We start from the raw sequence: 14,355 nt of genomic DNA on the forward strand, positions 1-14,355 counted from the left end.
TTAATGGTACTGAAAGCAGCTGAGAGGTCCAAGAGAATCAACAGGGTTGCATCCCCTGTTCCTTTCTCAGCAGATGCCATCCCACATGGCAACCAAGCCAAGCCACGTTCTGTTCCAAAATCAAGCCTGAAGCCTGAGTGAAATACATCTAGAAAATCAGTTTCATTCAAGAATGCTTGGAGTTGGCTGGCAACTAACTGCTTAAGCACCTTGCCCTGGAAGGGTATAGTAACTGCCTGCTTACAGTTGTTTACATATTCCAGATCAAGATTAGGTTTCTTCAGAAGTGCTCTAATCATCTACTCTTTTAAAGAGATTGAGACTGTTCCCCTCACCTCAAGGAAGTATTTACAACTTCCTGGACCAGCTGAACTCTCTAGTAGGTATAATAACCCTAGAATGGCATATAGATGGCTGGCTGAACTTGTTTAGATTATTAAGCCCCAACAACTGGAAACAATTCAATAAAATTGGACCAGATGGTGCTCTGGATATCTGTACTAATTGGACTGCACTAACTAGTGTCTCTGTCATGACGGATATGAACAACATTATCAAGTGACTTGCAAAATTTGTCACAGCGTGCCACTAAGGGCTGTGCTACATTTTTCCCTGGACCAGATTGAAACAGGACTCAAACACCTGGAATTCTCCACTGGACAACACTGAGAAGAAGCAATGGCAGTAGATCCAATAATGACCTCGAGCCTGCATTTGGCTGAATGTGGCATCTGTCTTCCTACATATCTGTATTCCAGCCATCACCCAAGTTGCTCCATTGCGCTCAGCTCAGGTGTATACAAAGAAGCTGCAGAGGCTCAGTTCAAAGCCATTGTGTCAACTGCCTGGGTCATCTGCACATCTCACAAAGTGACCAGGGTTTCTCAGAAGGAATAAAAGGCAAATCCACTTTAAACTCTTCAGATGAGAGGCTGATTCATATATTATAGCTGCTAAGTGGAGGCAGAATTAAATGGCATCAGTCTGCACTTATCAAGAAGTGGTAAGCCATTCATGTGGAATGGCTCACCATATTACAGTATACTTCTCTTTTTGAATAGTTGCAATAATAATATTATCAGTCAATCCCACATGGTGATCTTAAATAGCATTATTTAAATTGGCACCTGTGTAAGAGTCATGTGTAAACCATATGGTTCCACTCACCCACATACTGAGGTTTCCTCTTACTTACATTCTGTGCTAGAGTTCCACTACTGTGCTCTTCCCACATTTTCATACAAATTCTTCCTGGATTTATATTTTTAATAATGTTGTCATCTTCAGAAGTAACACTAATCATGAAGTCTGTGTGAAGAAAAGAAAAGGCGAAGTAATTCTTCCCCCCAAAAAGTTCTATTTTACATTTCAAAGCTAAAACTCTCTGGAAGTAAACTATTACCTAGACAGGTATACAAGTAGAAGACTAGAAGATGCTTATAAACATTTCTTGAAAATTATTAACTGTCATGTATGTTATTAGTTACTACTAAATAGTTCATATACTAAGCAGCAATTTAAGTGCTCAGTATAAAAGCATCAACAATAAGAATAGTCATGAACGTTTAATGACATCATAGCAACCTAGCCAATGGCTATACAGGACTTGTATACAAGCCTATTTTATACATGTTTCCGAGCCCTTGAATGAAGTTCTTGAGAACATTATACTGTTGCTGGGATCAGAAGATGAAGGGGGAAGGATAGAAGGCTATCCCTAGAATGTAATATTTTCACTATGAAGAATCATTCTAGAGGAAAGCACAGGTCCAGGCCAAGATGCACCAGGATATTATCCTCTCTATGACCAGAAGGAATTCTCATAGATAAGTCCACAATATTCTTCATTGGAGGAAAAAAAGGCAGGAGATAAATGAAATAAATAAATAAATGGCAAGATCAAAATGTCACAAATAACTACTCACCAGGAAAGATGCCTCCAGCTGCAAAGGTAGCATTCTTGTCATACTTGACATTCAAACGTGTAGGTTTCTCGGGGTCAGGGAGAACATTTAATGTGACTACTGCACTGTTTAGTGTGTTCTTGTTGTATGAGGCTTTAAACTGAAACATATGCTCTCCTCTGAAACACACAATAGTAGTTAAAACTCAACATAATCTAAAAGGTTTCAACATATTTTAATAAAAATATAGATTTTTTTCACTGCATCTATATCATGGGTGGGGAACCTCTTTCAGCCTGAGGGCTAATTTCAATTTCAGAGAAGCTCTCAAGGGCTCATTCCAATAGTGAGTTGGATTGAAGGGGAAAGGGGCTGGATCAAAAGCAAAAGGTGTCGGAACAAAAGTATAAACCAGCTTAAATTGTATCTTAAAACTCCTACTGCTAATACTTAAGCCTTAGGAGAGGCATTACAACCTTTTAGAATGCGGAAAAAACAAAAGCCAGGAAATTACCCAACTATCAGTAGCTGGGGAAAAGGGGATATGGCCATGTGGGGAATCCCAGAGGCCTGGATTGGGACCAAAGGAAGGCCAGATTTGGCTACTGGGCCTGAGGTTCCCTACCCCTGATCTGTACGATACAACTGGGACAGATTGTCCCAGGTTTTAGAGTTCAGTGCCATCAATATGTGCATGACAACTACCCAGAAAGCTTCGGCTATGGGGCAATATATAAATGTAATAAATCAAATCAAATCAACCAACTTCCCGACCACCCACTTTTCATTGGATCCAGGTGTAGTTGTAGACATACTGAACAGGTGACTGGGCAGAAATGAGCTAGCTAAGGGTTTATAACTGAAACTCAATCCAGATAAAACAAGAGGTACTACTGAGAGTGGTATCAAACATGGAAGTAGTATTTAATCTTTTCTGTATGGGGTTAAACTCCCCATTTAAGAACAAGGTTCATAGCACAGGGGTGCTGCTAGATCCAGTGTTGTTGGTGGACGCTCAAGTTGTATCAGTAGCTTGCTAGTTTTGGCTAGTGAGACAATTACACTCTTCCATGAGTAGGCCAGTTATCTGGCAATATCCATAAAGAGCTGCCCTTGAAGAATATCTGAAAACTGCAGCTGGTACAAAATGCAACAGTGAGACTTCTGACTGGAAATGACCACTGTGTACATATTACGATCTTTAGTGGCTCCTGTTATTTTGCCCCCAGGTCAAATTCAAAGTGTTTTTCCTGGCACTTAAAGCCCTAGCTTGGGACTGGGGGTATCTGGAATACCACATTTGTCTGCATGAACCTTCCTGTTAATTCAGATCTTCTTTGGGCTCTTTTCTGGAGGTGGGGACACCTTGGAAGACTGGTGGCTATTGAAAAGGGCCTTTTTCTGATGGTGGGCAAATTATAAATTTCCCTCCCAAGCCATGTTTGGCTGCCACCTTTGCTATATTTCCACCTTTACTATATTTCAAACTTTTAATGGCATCTGGCTTTTTATGACATCTGATCCCCCTTTCAATTTAGAATGACTGTAGCAATATGACTTCATTGGCTTTCTTGCAGCATAAATGAAAGGCAGGATAACAATTTCCAAAATAAAATATAAGTATAAATTCCTCAACCTTCATGATAGGGCAGTGCTAGAAATCGCAATACATATTTCCAAACATATTCTGATTGATATGGTTTTTTTTATCACTTACCTGGGAGCATGAATACTAACAACTCCAAAATCTGCGGTACCATTTTCATTTGTTTTTTGTAGCTGGTTTGAAGGAATAATCTGCCAATAAAATAGATTTTTTTCCTTAATGACAATACACTGCGAGTTTGATTCTAATCCTTAAAATGGTATAAATGGATAATCCTCTAGTTGTTATACATCTATTCAAATATAATCTGTTGTTTAAATATGTTATACAGCCATGTATGCTACGATTCCATTTAAAAAAATGAGATATAATAGGACGTAAAAGCTGAATCCAAATTACCTTTAAGTCGTTAGCCTTTACAAGGTTGATTTTGACGTTAGGTTCAAAAGATGGGTTATTCCACTGATCGCAGAGCTGGACTATAAGAGGTTTCTGTAGTTCTCTGCCATTAATCACTGACACACACTAGAAATAGAAAATTATTGCTATCGAAACTATATATAATATGCTATAAATCTGGGATCACAAAGTAGTGTCCACCAGGGTCCCTGCTCCTCATGCTTGTTTGTTTGTGTAAGACTTTTAAAAAATTTAAATCCCAACGACTCAGAAGCTAGCACACTGCAAAGCAAAATGCTGGCCGCCAGCACAGTCTTCATTTCCAAGAATGCATCTGGATCTTACAGGGCCCCCAGAGACATTCTTATAAATAGTGGGTGTTTTTTCATTTTGCCTGGTGTTTTGGGTGGTGTGTATTTTCACCTGGCCATTTTTGTATGGATGTCGTGGTGTTTACCTAGTGTGTTTCTCTGAGCATCACCAGTTTACCATCTATGAAGTGAGTATTTGGTTGTGCCTTGTGGCAATAAAAATGTAATTTGGCATTTGGGCTCAGAGCCTCTCTCTGCCTTGTCATTAGTTTCTTTGTCAAGTTATTTGTCTCTGAGTCTCATCGGTTTGCGTTCTGTGTGAAATGCATGTTGGAGCAGAATCTGGAAGATTCAAAGGACTTGTTCTGTGTTTTGGAGCTCAAACCCCACCTCCACCTTGTATTCAGGTTCTTGGGCAAGGTTTTTTTTAGGCTCACCAGTTTGCCTTCTTGAAAATGAGAGCTTTGTGTCTGGCCACACCTCCCCATGGCAGCCATTTTGTAAGAGCACTCTCAAAAGTCCTACTGTGTTCACTGGTTCAAAAAGGTTGCGGACCCCTTCTATAAACGTACAATATTCACAAGCTATTACATGAACTGCTGACTTGTGATGAAGGGTTAGTTATGAAGAAACAACATCCATATCTTCTAATCCCAGCTATTTTCATACAAATTACTCCTTGTATTTCAATGTTCCCTTTAATGCCAGTGACCATGTTAATGTTTCAGAAGCATTTAATATTGACAAAACTTATATTTCCTTTTCCAAATTTCACAGAGTTACTGAAACAACTGTCATCATAGCACCCTTGATTAGTAGCATAAAATACTGACTTACTTCCTCTAACTCTGTCCAGTCCACAAGCACCAATTTAGCTGGAGGTCCTGCAATCAAATTTAATCTCAGGAAATGAGAAAATTCACGCCAAGCAAAGCACAGTTCTTTGGTTCCAGGAGGACCTGGTTTAAACCTGATACCTCTGACAGAAATACTTTGTGTATCTTCCTATAAAGAAACACATAATAATATAAACAATAAAAAGATGAAAAGGTTATTTGATGGAAAAATCATGAGAAGAATATTCATGCATTTCTATTTAATCCATACAAGGTTTTACAACAATGCATGTTCTACATGTGGAATGAGCTAAGATCTAAACATCTATTCATTTTTATAAGATGGTAAACTGAGCATGGGCAGCTTATCTATGTCCGTAGAAGTTATAATCGATTTTATAGGACTTTAGATCAAAATCATCACCTACTGACACAACAAATGTAAGAAACAACATTATTCTAAATGCAATTTGAGAAATATATCTAACTTAGTTCTTTAACCTGAAATCTGTGTTTTATTCTTTCAAAGAATCTGGTTTTTCTTTAGTTTTGATGCTGTTAAGCCCTTTCCTAAAGCTTGCTTTTCTGCCACTAAGCAGGCCTGGACTGGGAGTACAGGAATCCCACTCCTCTTTGAGGATCCAGTCTGGAAAATGGACTTTTCCTGCAAAAGTTGAAGGACTTTGACGAGTTTAAAATGCCCCCCTATCAGCCAGAGGAAAAGTATGAACTTCAAATGGACAAAAGCTTCTATCATGCATTATTTGAATGAAGAAGCAAAGCATGTTGAAAGTGACTGTGGGATTTTTGCCTTTATCCCATGCATTGGCATGGATGTCTGTACCCAGGAAACGTTCACACATAGACTTCCCTCTTATTATGGAGACTTCCCTGGGCTCTAAACCCAGATTGCTGAGAAGCAGTGAATCCCATGTCTCTGTGATCATTGGAATGGGACATGTGGGAATGTGTGAGCATAGTTTGTATTCAGCTGGAAAAGTATGGTCCTGGGTTTTGAAAAAAAACCATACAATTGCTAGACTTGACTTAAAATCTTAATGGCACCAGGTGACTGGTCTTTGGGAAAGACAGGTTCCTATTTAATTGTCATGAAAACAGTTGTGATCAAAAATTAAGTTCTCAACGAATACTTACAGTTTGAAAGTAATTATTTAAGGTATCCACTCTAACTCTGAATATTTTTATGAATGTTAAGAAGCCACTTAAAGGATATGCACAAGTTCCCTTTTTATGAGTTTAAACACTACATTACATTGGATATTAGGATATTATACATTACCTGCCAAACAGTTCTCAAATCTGACTTATCCAGACCATTCCCAGAAATTCCCAAGGAAGTCAGACACGATGATGTCAAGTTTTGAATATGATTTTCATGCTGATCTGTAATCATTACCTCTTAAAAAAAGAATCAAAAGTTATGAGAACACTGTGAAATGCATACTATACTTGCAAAATAGAGTAATATTTACAACATTTAATGTATAATCTGATTACAAACCCAAAATTCTAGACACTGAGCCTATCATGACACTATAGCTTTACAGTGCAATTAATTAGATGTCTACTCAAAATTAAGTTCCACTGAGTACAATGAGGCTTACTCCCAGGAAAGAGAGCATAGGATTGCAAACTTAATTATCCAAAGATACTTACTGAACAGTTAACAAGTCTATTTTTTAATATATAATCTCAGCAAACAGGGGCCAGTATCCAACAGCGGCCTTGCTGCTTGTGCAGCCACGCCGGTAGTGATCTGCATGCAGCCGCTACCACTTGCAGCTGCAATGTAGCACTTCTGGGGCAAGCTCGTTTTTGGAAGGGCTGCAAGCCACGCCTTCCTTAAACAAGGGTTTTCACTCTTTTTGGAGCTTGCCCCTGGAAATGCTACATCACGGCCACAGGCAACTGGCATGGCTGGCCATGTGCGCAAAGCCCCTATTGGATACTGCACGGGATCTTTAAGCCAATAATGCAAACAGCATTGCAAGCGTACTGAGCATATGACACTGCTGTAGTTTGCTATAGGCACTCTGTGCACCATCACAGCTACATATATGTGTAGGAATGGGGTGCTAGAATGGAAAATGTTAAGCGTTACAGGTACGTACCAATTTCACTTTGTAATGTTTCACCCATATGTAATATATTTGATCCTTTTATTCTGCATTTAATGTTTTTTGGGTCATCAGCAAGTGGTCTAAAGAAACAAACAGTGACTGTTTAATAGATATCCAACTATTTGTCTACCCGTTTCTTAAATATCAGCAGCTATACATGTAAACTAAACATTACTTTAGCGGAAGTGCAATTCAAGCAACATACTCCTCTACATGAAGGCAAATACGACTTGATAGGTATAACTGAAACTTGGTGGGAGGACTCCCATGACTGGAATATAGCAATTGAAGGATATAACTTGTTAAAAAAGAACAGAAGAAATAGAAAGGGAGGTGGAGTTGCACTGCATATTAAAAATACCTATCCCTGCACAGAAATACAGGTGGATCAGACTGGGAGCCCCATCGAGAGCATCTGGATTAAAATAAATGGGGCAAGGAATAAAAATAACATGATAATAGAAGTCTACTACCGACCACACAATCAAAGAGAGGACGAGGACGAAACTTTTGAGAAACAAATTGCCAGTGTTTCAAGGAAGTGTGATGTAGTAGTGATGGGGACTTCAATTACCCTGATATCTGTTGGGAGACAAATACTGCCAAAAGCGGCCCTTCCAAGAAATTCCTGACATGTGTGGATGATAACTTTCTCCTACAGAAAGTGGAGGAAGGAACTAGAGGATCAGCAATCCTTGACTTGATATTGACCAATAGGGATGACTTAGTGGATAAAGTGGCAGTTACGGGAACTCTGGGGGAAAGTGACCACGTCATACTTGAATTCTTGATTACGAAGGAGACAAATGTTGAGTGTAGCCATACACGTACTCTGGATTCTAGGAAAGCTGATTTTAATAAACTCAGAACTATGATAAGTAAGGTCCCATGGCAAATGAGCCTAATGAGAAAAGGAATGCAGGATGGGTGGGAGTATTTAAAAAAGGAAAATTTAAAGGCATAGTTACAAACAATTCCAACAAGGAGAAGACAACAGAGGAAACCAATGTGGCTCCACAAAAAGCTTAGAGATGACCTGAAAACAAAAAGGGATACATATAGGAAGTGGAAGGAAGGCCAGGTTACAAAAGAAGAGTACAGACAGGTGGCGCAGAAGTGCCGAAATGTCTTTCAGATATCTCAGCCTGGCTGCTTCATCGTCGCTTGAAACTTAACATGGCAAAGACTGAATTGCTTGTTTTTCCTCCTAAACCTTCTCCTCATCTCTCATTCTCTCTTACTGTCAATGATGTTACGCTTACTCTGGTCAAGGAAGCTCGTAGCCTTGGCTTTATATTCGACTCCTCGCTCTCCTTTATTCCTCATATTGAGGCAGTAGCTAAATCTTGTCGATTTTTCCTGTATAATATTGCCAGGATTCGATCATTTTTGTCTGTCTCTTCTGCCAAAACGCTTGTTCATGCACTGGTTATTTCACGGTTGGACTACTGCAACCTTCTTCTCTCTGGCCTTCCTTCTTCTCACATCAGTCCGTTGGTTTCTGTTCACCACTCTGCCGCAAAGATCATCTTCTTGGCTCGCCGCTCCGACCACGTTACTCCGCTTCTGAAATCTCTTCATTGGCTTCCAATTCACTTCAGAATCCAATATAAACTTCTCCTGCTGACCTTCAAAGCTTTTCACGGTCTAGCTCCTTCCTATCTCTCCTCTCTCATCTCACACTATTGCCCCGCTCGTGCCCTTCGCTCCTCTGATGCCATGTTTCTCGCCTGCCCAAGGGCCTCTACTTCCCTTGCTCGGCTTTGTCCATTCTCTTCTGCTGCCCCTTACGCCTGGAACGCTCTTCCAGAACATTTGAGAACTACAAGTTCAACCACAGCTTTTAAAGCTCAACTAAAAACTTTTCTTTTTCCTAAAGCTTTTAAAACTTGATGTTGTGCAGACTTCTACTGTTACTTTCTACTGTTAGTTTTACCCTACCCTGTGCCTGCTTACCCTACCCTGTACCTGTTTGCATTCTCTTCCCCTCCTTATTGTTTCACTATGATTTTATTAGATTGTAAGCCTATGCGGCAGGGTCTTGCTATTTACTGCTTTACTCTGTACAGCACCATGTACACTGATGGTGCTATATAAATAAATAATAATAATAATAATAATAATAATAATAAAGCTCAGAATGAGCTGAGATTAGTGAGGGATGCTAAAAGCAATAAAAAGGCTTTCTTCAGATATGTGAGTAGTAAAAGACAGAGGAAAGAAATGATGGTTCAACTGCTTAATGAGAATGGCAAATTGATAACAGATGACAAAGAAAAGGCTGAAGTGCTCAATTCCTACTTTGCCTCAGTCTTCTCCCAAAAGCGGGTCTATGACCTCCCTGGAAAAAGTGAAGCAGAAGTTGAGGGGGCAGGATTGCAGTTTGAGATTGATAAACAAATGGTCAAAGAACACCTAATTTCCTTGAATGAGTTTAAACTCTCAGAACCTTTGTCTATTATCTTTGCAAAATCATGGAAGACGGGTGAGGTGCCGGACGACTGGAGGAGGGCTAACGTTGTCCCTATCTTCAAAAAGGGCAAAAACCTGGGAACTACAGACCAGTCAGTCTGACATCCATCCCTGGGAAAATTCTGGAGCAGATTATGAAGAAGTCAATCTGTAAACACCTTGAAATCAATGCAGTGATCACTAGAAGCCAACATGGATTTGTCAGGAACAAGTCCTGTCAGACAAATTTGATCTCATTTTTTGATAAGGTAACCTCCCTTGTGCACGTCATATATCTTGACTTCAGCAAAGCTTTTGACAAAGTACCACATGACATTCTGATTAACAAACTAGCTAAAAGTGGGCTAGATGGAACAACTATTAGGTGGATTCACAGTTGGCTACAGAATCGGACTCAAAGAGTACTTCTCAATGGAACCTTCTCAAACTGGGGAGAGGCAACGAGTGGGGTACCGCAGGGCGCAATCCTGGGCCCAGTGCTCTTCAACATTTTTATTAATGATTTGGACGAGGAGGTGCAGGGAACGCTTATCAAATTTGCAGATGACACAAAATTGGGTGGGATAGCTAATACCCTGGAAGACAGAAACAAACTTCAAAGTGATCTTGATAGGCTAGAGTGCTGGGCTGAAAACAACAGGATGAAATTTAATAGGGATAAATGCCAAGTTCTACATTTAGGAAATAGAAACCAAAGGCACAGTAACAAGATGGGGGATACTTGGCTCAGCAATACTACAAACGAGAAGGATCTTGGAATTGTTGTAGATTGCAAGCTAAATATGAGCCAACAGTGCGATATGGCTGCAAAAAAGGCAAATGCTATTTTGGGCTGCATTAATAGAAGTATAGCTTCCAAATCACGTGAGGTACTGGTTCCTCTCTATTCGGCCCTGGTTAGGTCTCATCTAGAGTATTGCATCCAGTTCTGGGCTCCACAATTCAAGAAGGACGCAGACAAGCTGGAGCGTGTTCAGAGGAGGGCAACCAGGATGATCAGGGGTCTGGAAACAAAGCCCTATGAAGAGAGACTGAAAGAACTGGGCATGTTTAGCCTGGAGAAGAGAAGATTGAGGGGAGACATGATAGCACTCTTCAAATACTGAAAAGGTTGTCACACAGAGGAGGGCCAGGATCTCTTCTCGATCATCCCAGAGTGCAGGTCACAGAATAACGGGCTCAAGTTAAAGGAAGCCAGATTCCAGCTGGACATCAGGGAAAACTTCCTGACTGTTAGAGCAGTGTGACAATGGAATCAGTTACCTAGGGAGGTTGTGGGCTCTCCCACACTAGAGGCCTTCAAGAGGCATCTGGACAAGCATCTGTCAGGGATGCTTTAGGGTGGATTCCTGCACTGAGCAGGGGGTTGGACTCGATGGCCTTGTAGGCCCCTTCCAACTCTGCTATTCTATGATTCTATGAAAAGGTGAAACACCAAGATTCCTCTGAATATACAGTTCATAAAGTTCTAGTGATTATTCATTGTATCATAAGCAGCTTATCTTGTTCCACACTTTTATACTGATTTGTTTCAAAACTGGTTATTTTATATATTGCGTACCTTTACACTGACTACATTTGCACAATGTCTTAAACTATAGTTTAGTGAAATGTGAACAGGCAGGGACAGGCCTCAGTGAGCCATGGACTCATAAGCTTCCCCCTTTTGCACAGCTGAAGCACAGGTGATAGGAGGAGAGCGTGGAAGCCTGAAGTTCGTTTGTTCATGCCTGCAAAACTATGGTTTAGTGTGAACAAATGCAGCCATTATGTTCTTGCAATGCACCTAGTTTAAAGCTATCAATCTATGATATATGCCTAAATAAAGTATGCTAATATTTATCAACTTAGAAGATTGAGTTACTAATGACCATAAAAATGTATACTTGTGTTCCATAATCAACAGAAAAGGCCGCAGAGCAAACTTCATAATGGGGCATTGTTTCAAGAAAAAGTACAAACCTGACTGTAAATCCACTTTCCAAAGATATATGGTCATCATGGAATGTAACTAAATAATAGCGTACATCATTTACAGATGTTGGTACTTTCACATCAGGTAACAATCCATTAATCAGCTGTTCTTTATTAATCTTTGGGGTCCAATTTACCTAAGACACAAAATATTTTCGATAGTGTGTCAGATGTAATTTAAGGTACATTTTTTAATAGTCAACATTATATCCAAACTAATGTAATATCTTCTCCAAATTATAATCCCTTTATCATGAACTCCCTCTGTCTCATTCTTCTTTGCATATCACCTGACAAAGAAATGAATTAGTTTTCACTGTTATAGCCACCCCTTGTTTTTTGCCTGTGTTTGAAGCTGCAAAAACATTACCCAGCTTGTTGGTCTAAATATTTCACATCCCTTTCTTTATATGAGTTCCTTGAAGAAAAATAAAATCTACATTTCCTTATCTCAATATTATTTGCATCTTTTCATATGAAAATTTAATCCTTTAATTTAGGCTGACATTCTTCAATAATCAATTGAAGTAACACTTTTCTTTTTTGTAATGTTAAATTCTTCTCCTCTCTCTCTCTCTCACACACACACACACACGCTATGTAAACATTTTGTTATTCTGAATGTAAGTTTAATCCCCTTAAAATTCCTACCTTAATTTTTTCAGCCAGAGCTGGAGTTATTATGATCTCTCTTTCCCCCTCATCATATATTTGGAAGATAAGATTCTGCATCACGTCACCTGCAATCCAGTTAATTTCATCAAGGTGCTTTATTTGAATAGCCTTATCTCCCTCAATACTTAAAATCTGTAATTTTGTAACACGGCTGCTGGGAAGCAATTTAATGGTCTTCTCTAGAGGTGGCACATCTTTACAACTCTAAGGGAAAGAACAACAAACAAAAGTAGTAACAGGAAAACTGTTTTTGTATTGCAAATCCAGTCTGATTAGTAACTTTGGCTTTATATTGGCCAATTTTTACCATTTTTTATTTTAAAAATCAAGAACTGGAACCATGAAAGAAACTACAATATAAATCAGGCAACTGAATATTCTTTTATCTGATTGCTTGTCATGTAATATTGTTAAAGGACTAAACCCAAGTACATGGTTTCTTTGGGATGAAATAAAATATGTGATATTCATTTTTTTAAAAAAAATAAAGTCATATTTATTAAGGACTACCCATTCTACATTAATCCAAAATATTAATTATCCAGAGCACTACAGGGGCAATTCTACCAAGACCCCTACTGGGCGGATTCTTGCTTTTATCAAGCAAGTCATCTGCGGGAAGAATGGTACGGCAGGAGCAGTCCTCTGAATTTAGTTGGGCATGGTGCTTTCCAGGAGGACTTACTCTTTGTCTCTATTAGACAGGCCAGAACACAAGCAAACATCAGGTATAGGCTGAGAGAGTCTGTTCCATTGTTTTAGAATTGAGGATCTACACGTATAAGCTTGCTCAACCTGAGCAGGCTTTCTTCAAATACATAATTAAGTGCTTTAAAGACCAAAACAATGGAAAGATGAGATATAAATCTTTTAAAAAGATAATACATAAATAAATAAACTGTTGGTTTAAACTGTCGGTTGTTTTATTATGGTTTTAATTTTTGTGAACCGCCCAGAGAGCTTCGGCTATTGGGCGGTATAAAAATGTAATAAATAAATAAATAAAATAAATATTAAAAATATTTAGGAGCAAAAGGGTTAGATAGTGGAATGAGAAATAGTGCAGAGGCCCTGTCATCTAGGGACTAGAAACCCAGCAAGCTGTCCATGAGATGATAAAGCTTTAAGAAAGATCAGTAACACTTATTCTGATGTGCTTTCCCAAAAACAAAAAAAATCAACAACTATTTTTTAAAGATTTTGTAGCAGCATCTAGTTTCTGCACTGTATTTGGCACAATTCGCAACGGTCATAACAATTTGCAATGGTCTATATCCCAGACCATTCATATATGTGCCTATATAAGAAGGACAGCGAATCCAATATCTGGGGGCATTTATAAAGTAGTCACAGATCCTGCTTGATCCAGTTTGACTGCGGGACTCTGAAGTTGCCTCTCAGTATCTCCTATCATAAAAGGTGGGACTGGCATAAAACCTGTAAAGATGAGCTTTCACCGAACACCAACAGAAACTTGTATATATTAAACTCCTTTGAGAAGGTGCGGATGTAACAAATATCAATCTCTTAACTACAGTTAAGACATTAGGAATGGACTCTATTTAGGATATTTTAGTATGTTCTTAGGGTGCTTTTAGAATGTTTTTAAGCAGTGCATATCGTCTTTTTTAATCAGTATTGCATGTATTTTGTGCTTATTGTTGTTCCCTACCTCGATCCAATTGGAGGGGAGGGTAAGAAATAAATTATTATTTATTTATTTATTTAAAACTTTTCCTGGCCGCCTTTCAGGGCAGAATCCCTCACAATGTGACTTTCAACAATAAAATACATAAAAACAGATAAAATATTAAAAGCAATAAAAACATAAACACAATAAAATAGCAATTAAAAACAAACAAAAACCAACCATAAGACTAGTAAGAACAACAATGGCGATAGCAACAACAGTACTCATATCATGAGAAGGCCATAGTAAAATAAAATGTTTTCAAAGCCTCCTTAAAAGCCTGCAAGGATGGTGCATGGTGGATCTCTGATGAGACTTTGTTCCAAAGATGTGGGGCCACTGCAAAG

The 14,355-nt window shown here is 38.9% G+C and overlaps 1 protein-coding gene across 1 annotated transcript in view; it reads right to left on the reverse strand.

Annotated features, from left to right (window-relative positions):
- Positions 1-14,355, reverse strand: part of SMCHD1 (structural maintenance of chromosomes flexible hinge domain containing 1) — a 94,048-nt gene that overhangs the window by 23,678 nt on the left and 56,015 nt on the right. The window contains exons 25-33 of the mRNA XM_063131299.1: positions 12,295-12,522; positions 11,632-11,780; positions 7,189-7,277; positions 6,357-6,475; positions 5,058-5,225; positions 3,910-4,035; positions 3,622-3,701; positions 1,926-2,083; positions 1,196-1,308 (exon numbers count right to left, since the gene is read on the reverse strand). Of these exons, the coding sequence (XP_062987369.1) occupies positions 1,196-1,308; positions 1,926-2,083; positions 3,622-3,701; positions 3,910-4,035; positions 5,058-5,225; positions 6,357-6,475; positions 7,189-7,277; positions 11,632-11,780; positions 12,295-12,522 (1,230 nt within the window). The remainder of the gene's footprint in view (positions 1-1,195; positions 1,309-1,925; positions 2,084-3,621; positions 3,702-3,909; positions 4,036-5,057; positions 5,226-6,356; positions 6,476-7,188; positions 7,278-11,631; positions 11,781-12,294; positions 12,523-14,355) is intronic.

The sequence above is a fragment of the Elgaria multicarinata genome, chromosome 7 (genome assembly GCF_023053635.1).
Source record: "Elgaria multicarinata webbii isolate HBS135686 ecotype San Diego chromosome 7, rElgMul1.1.pri, whole genome shotgun sequence".
In the NCBI taxonomy this organism is placed as follows: domain Eukaryota; kingdom Metazoa; phylum Chordata; class Lepidosauria; order Squamata; family Anguidae; genus Elgaria; species Elgaria multicarinata.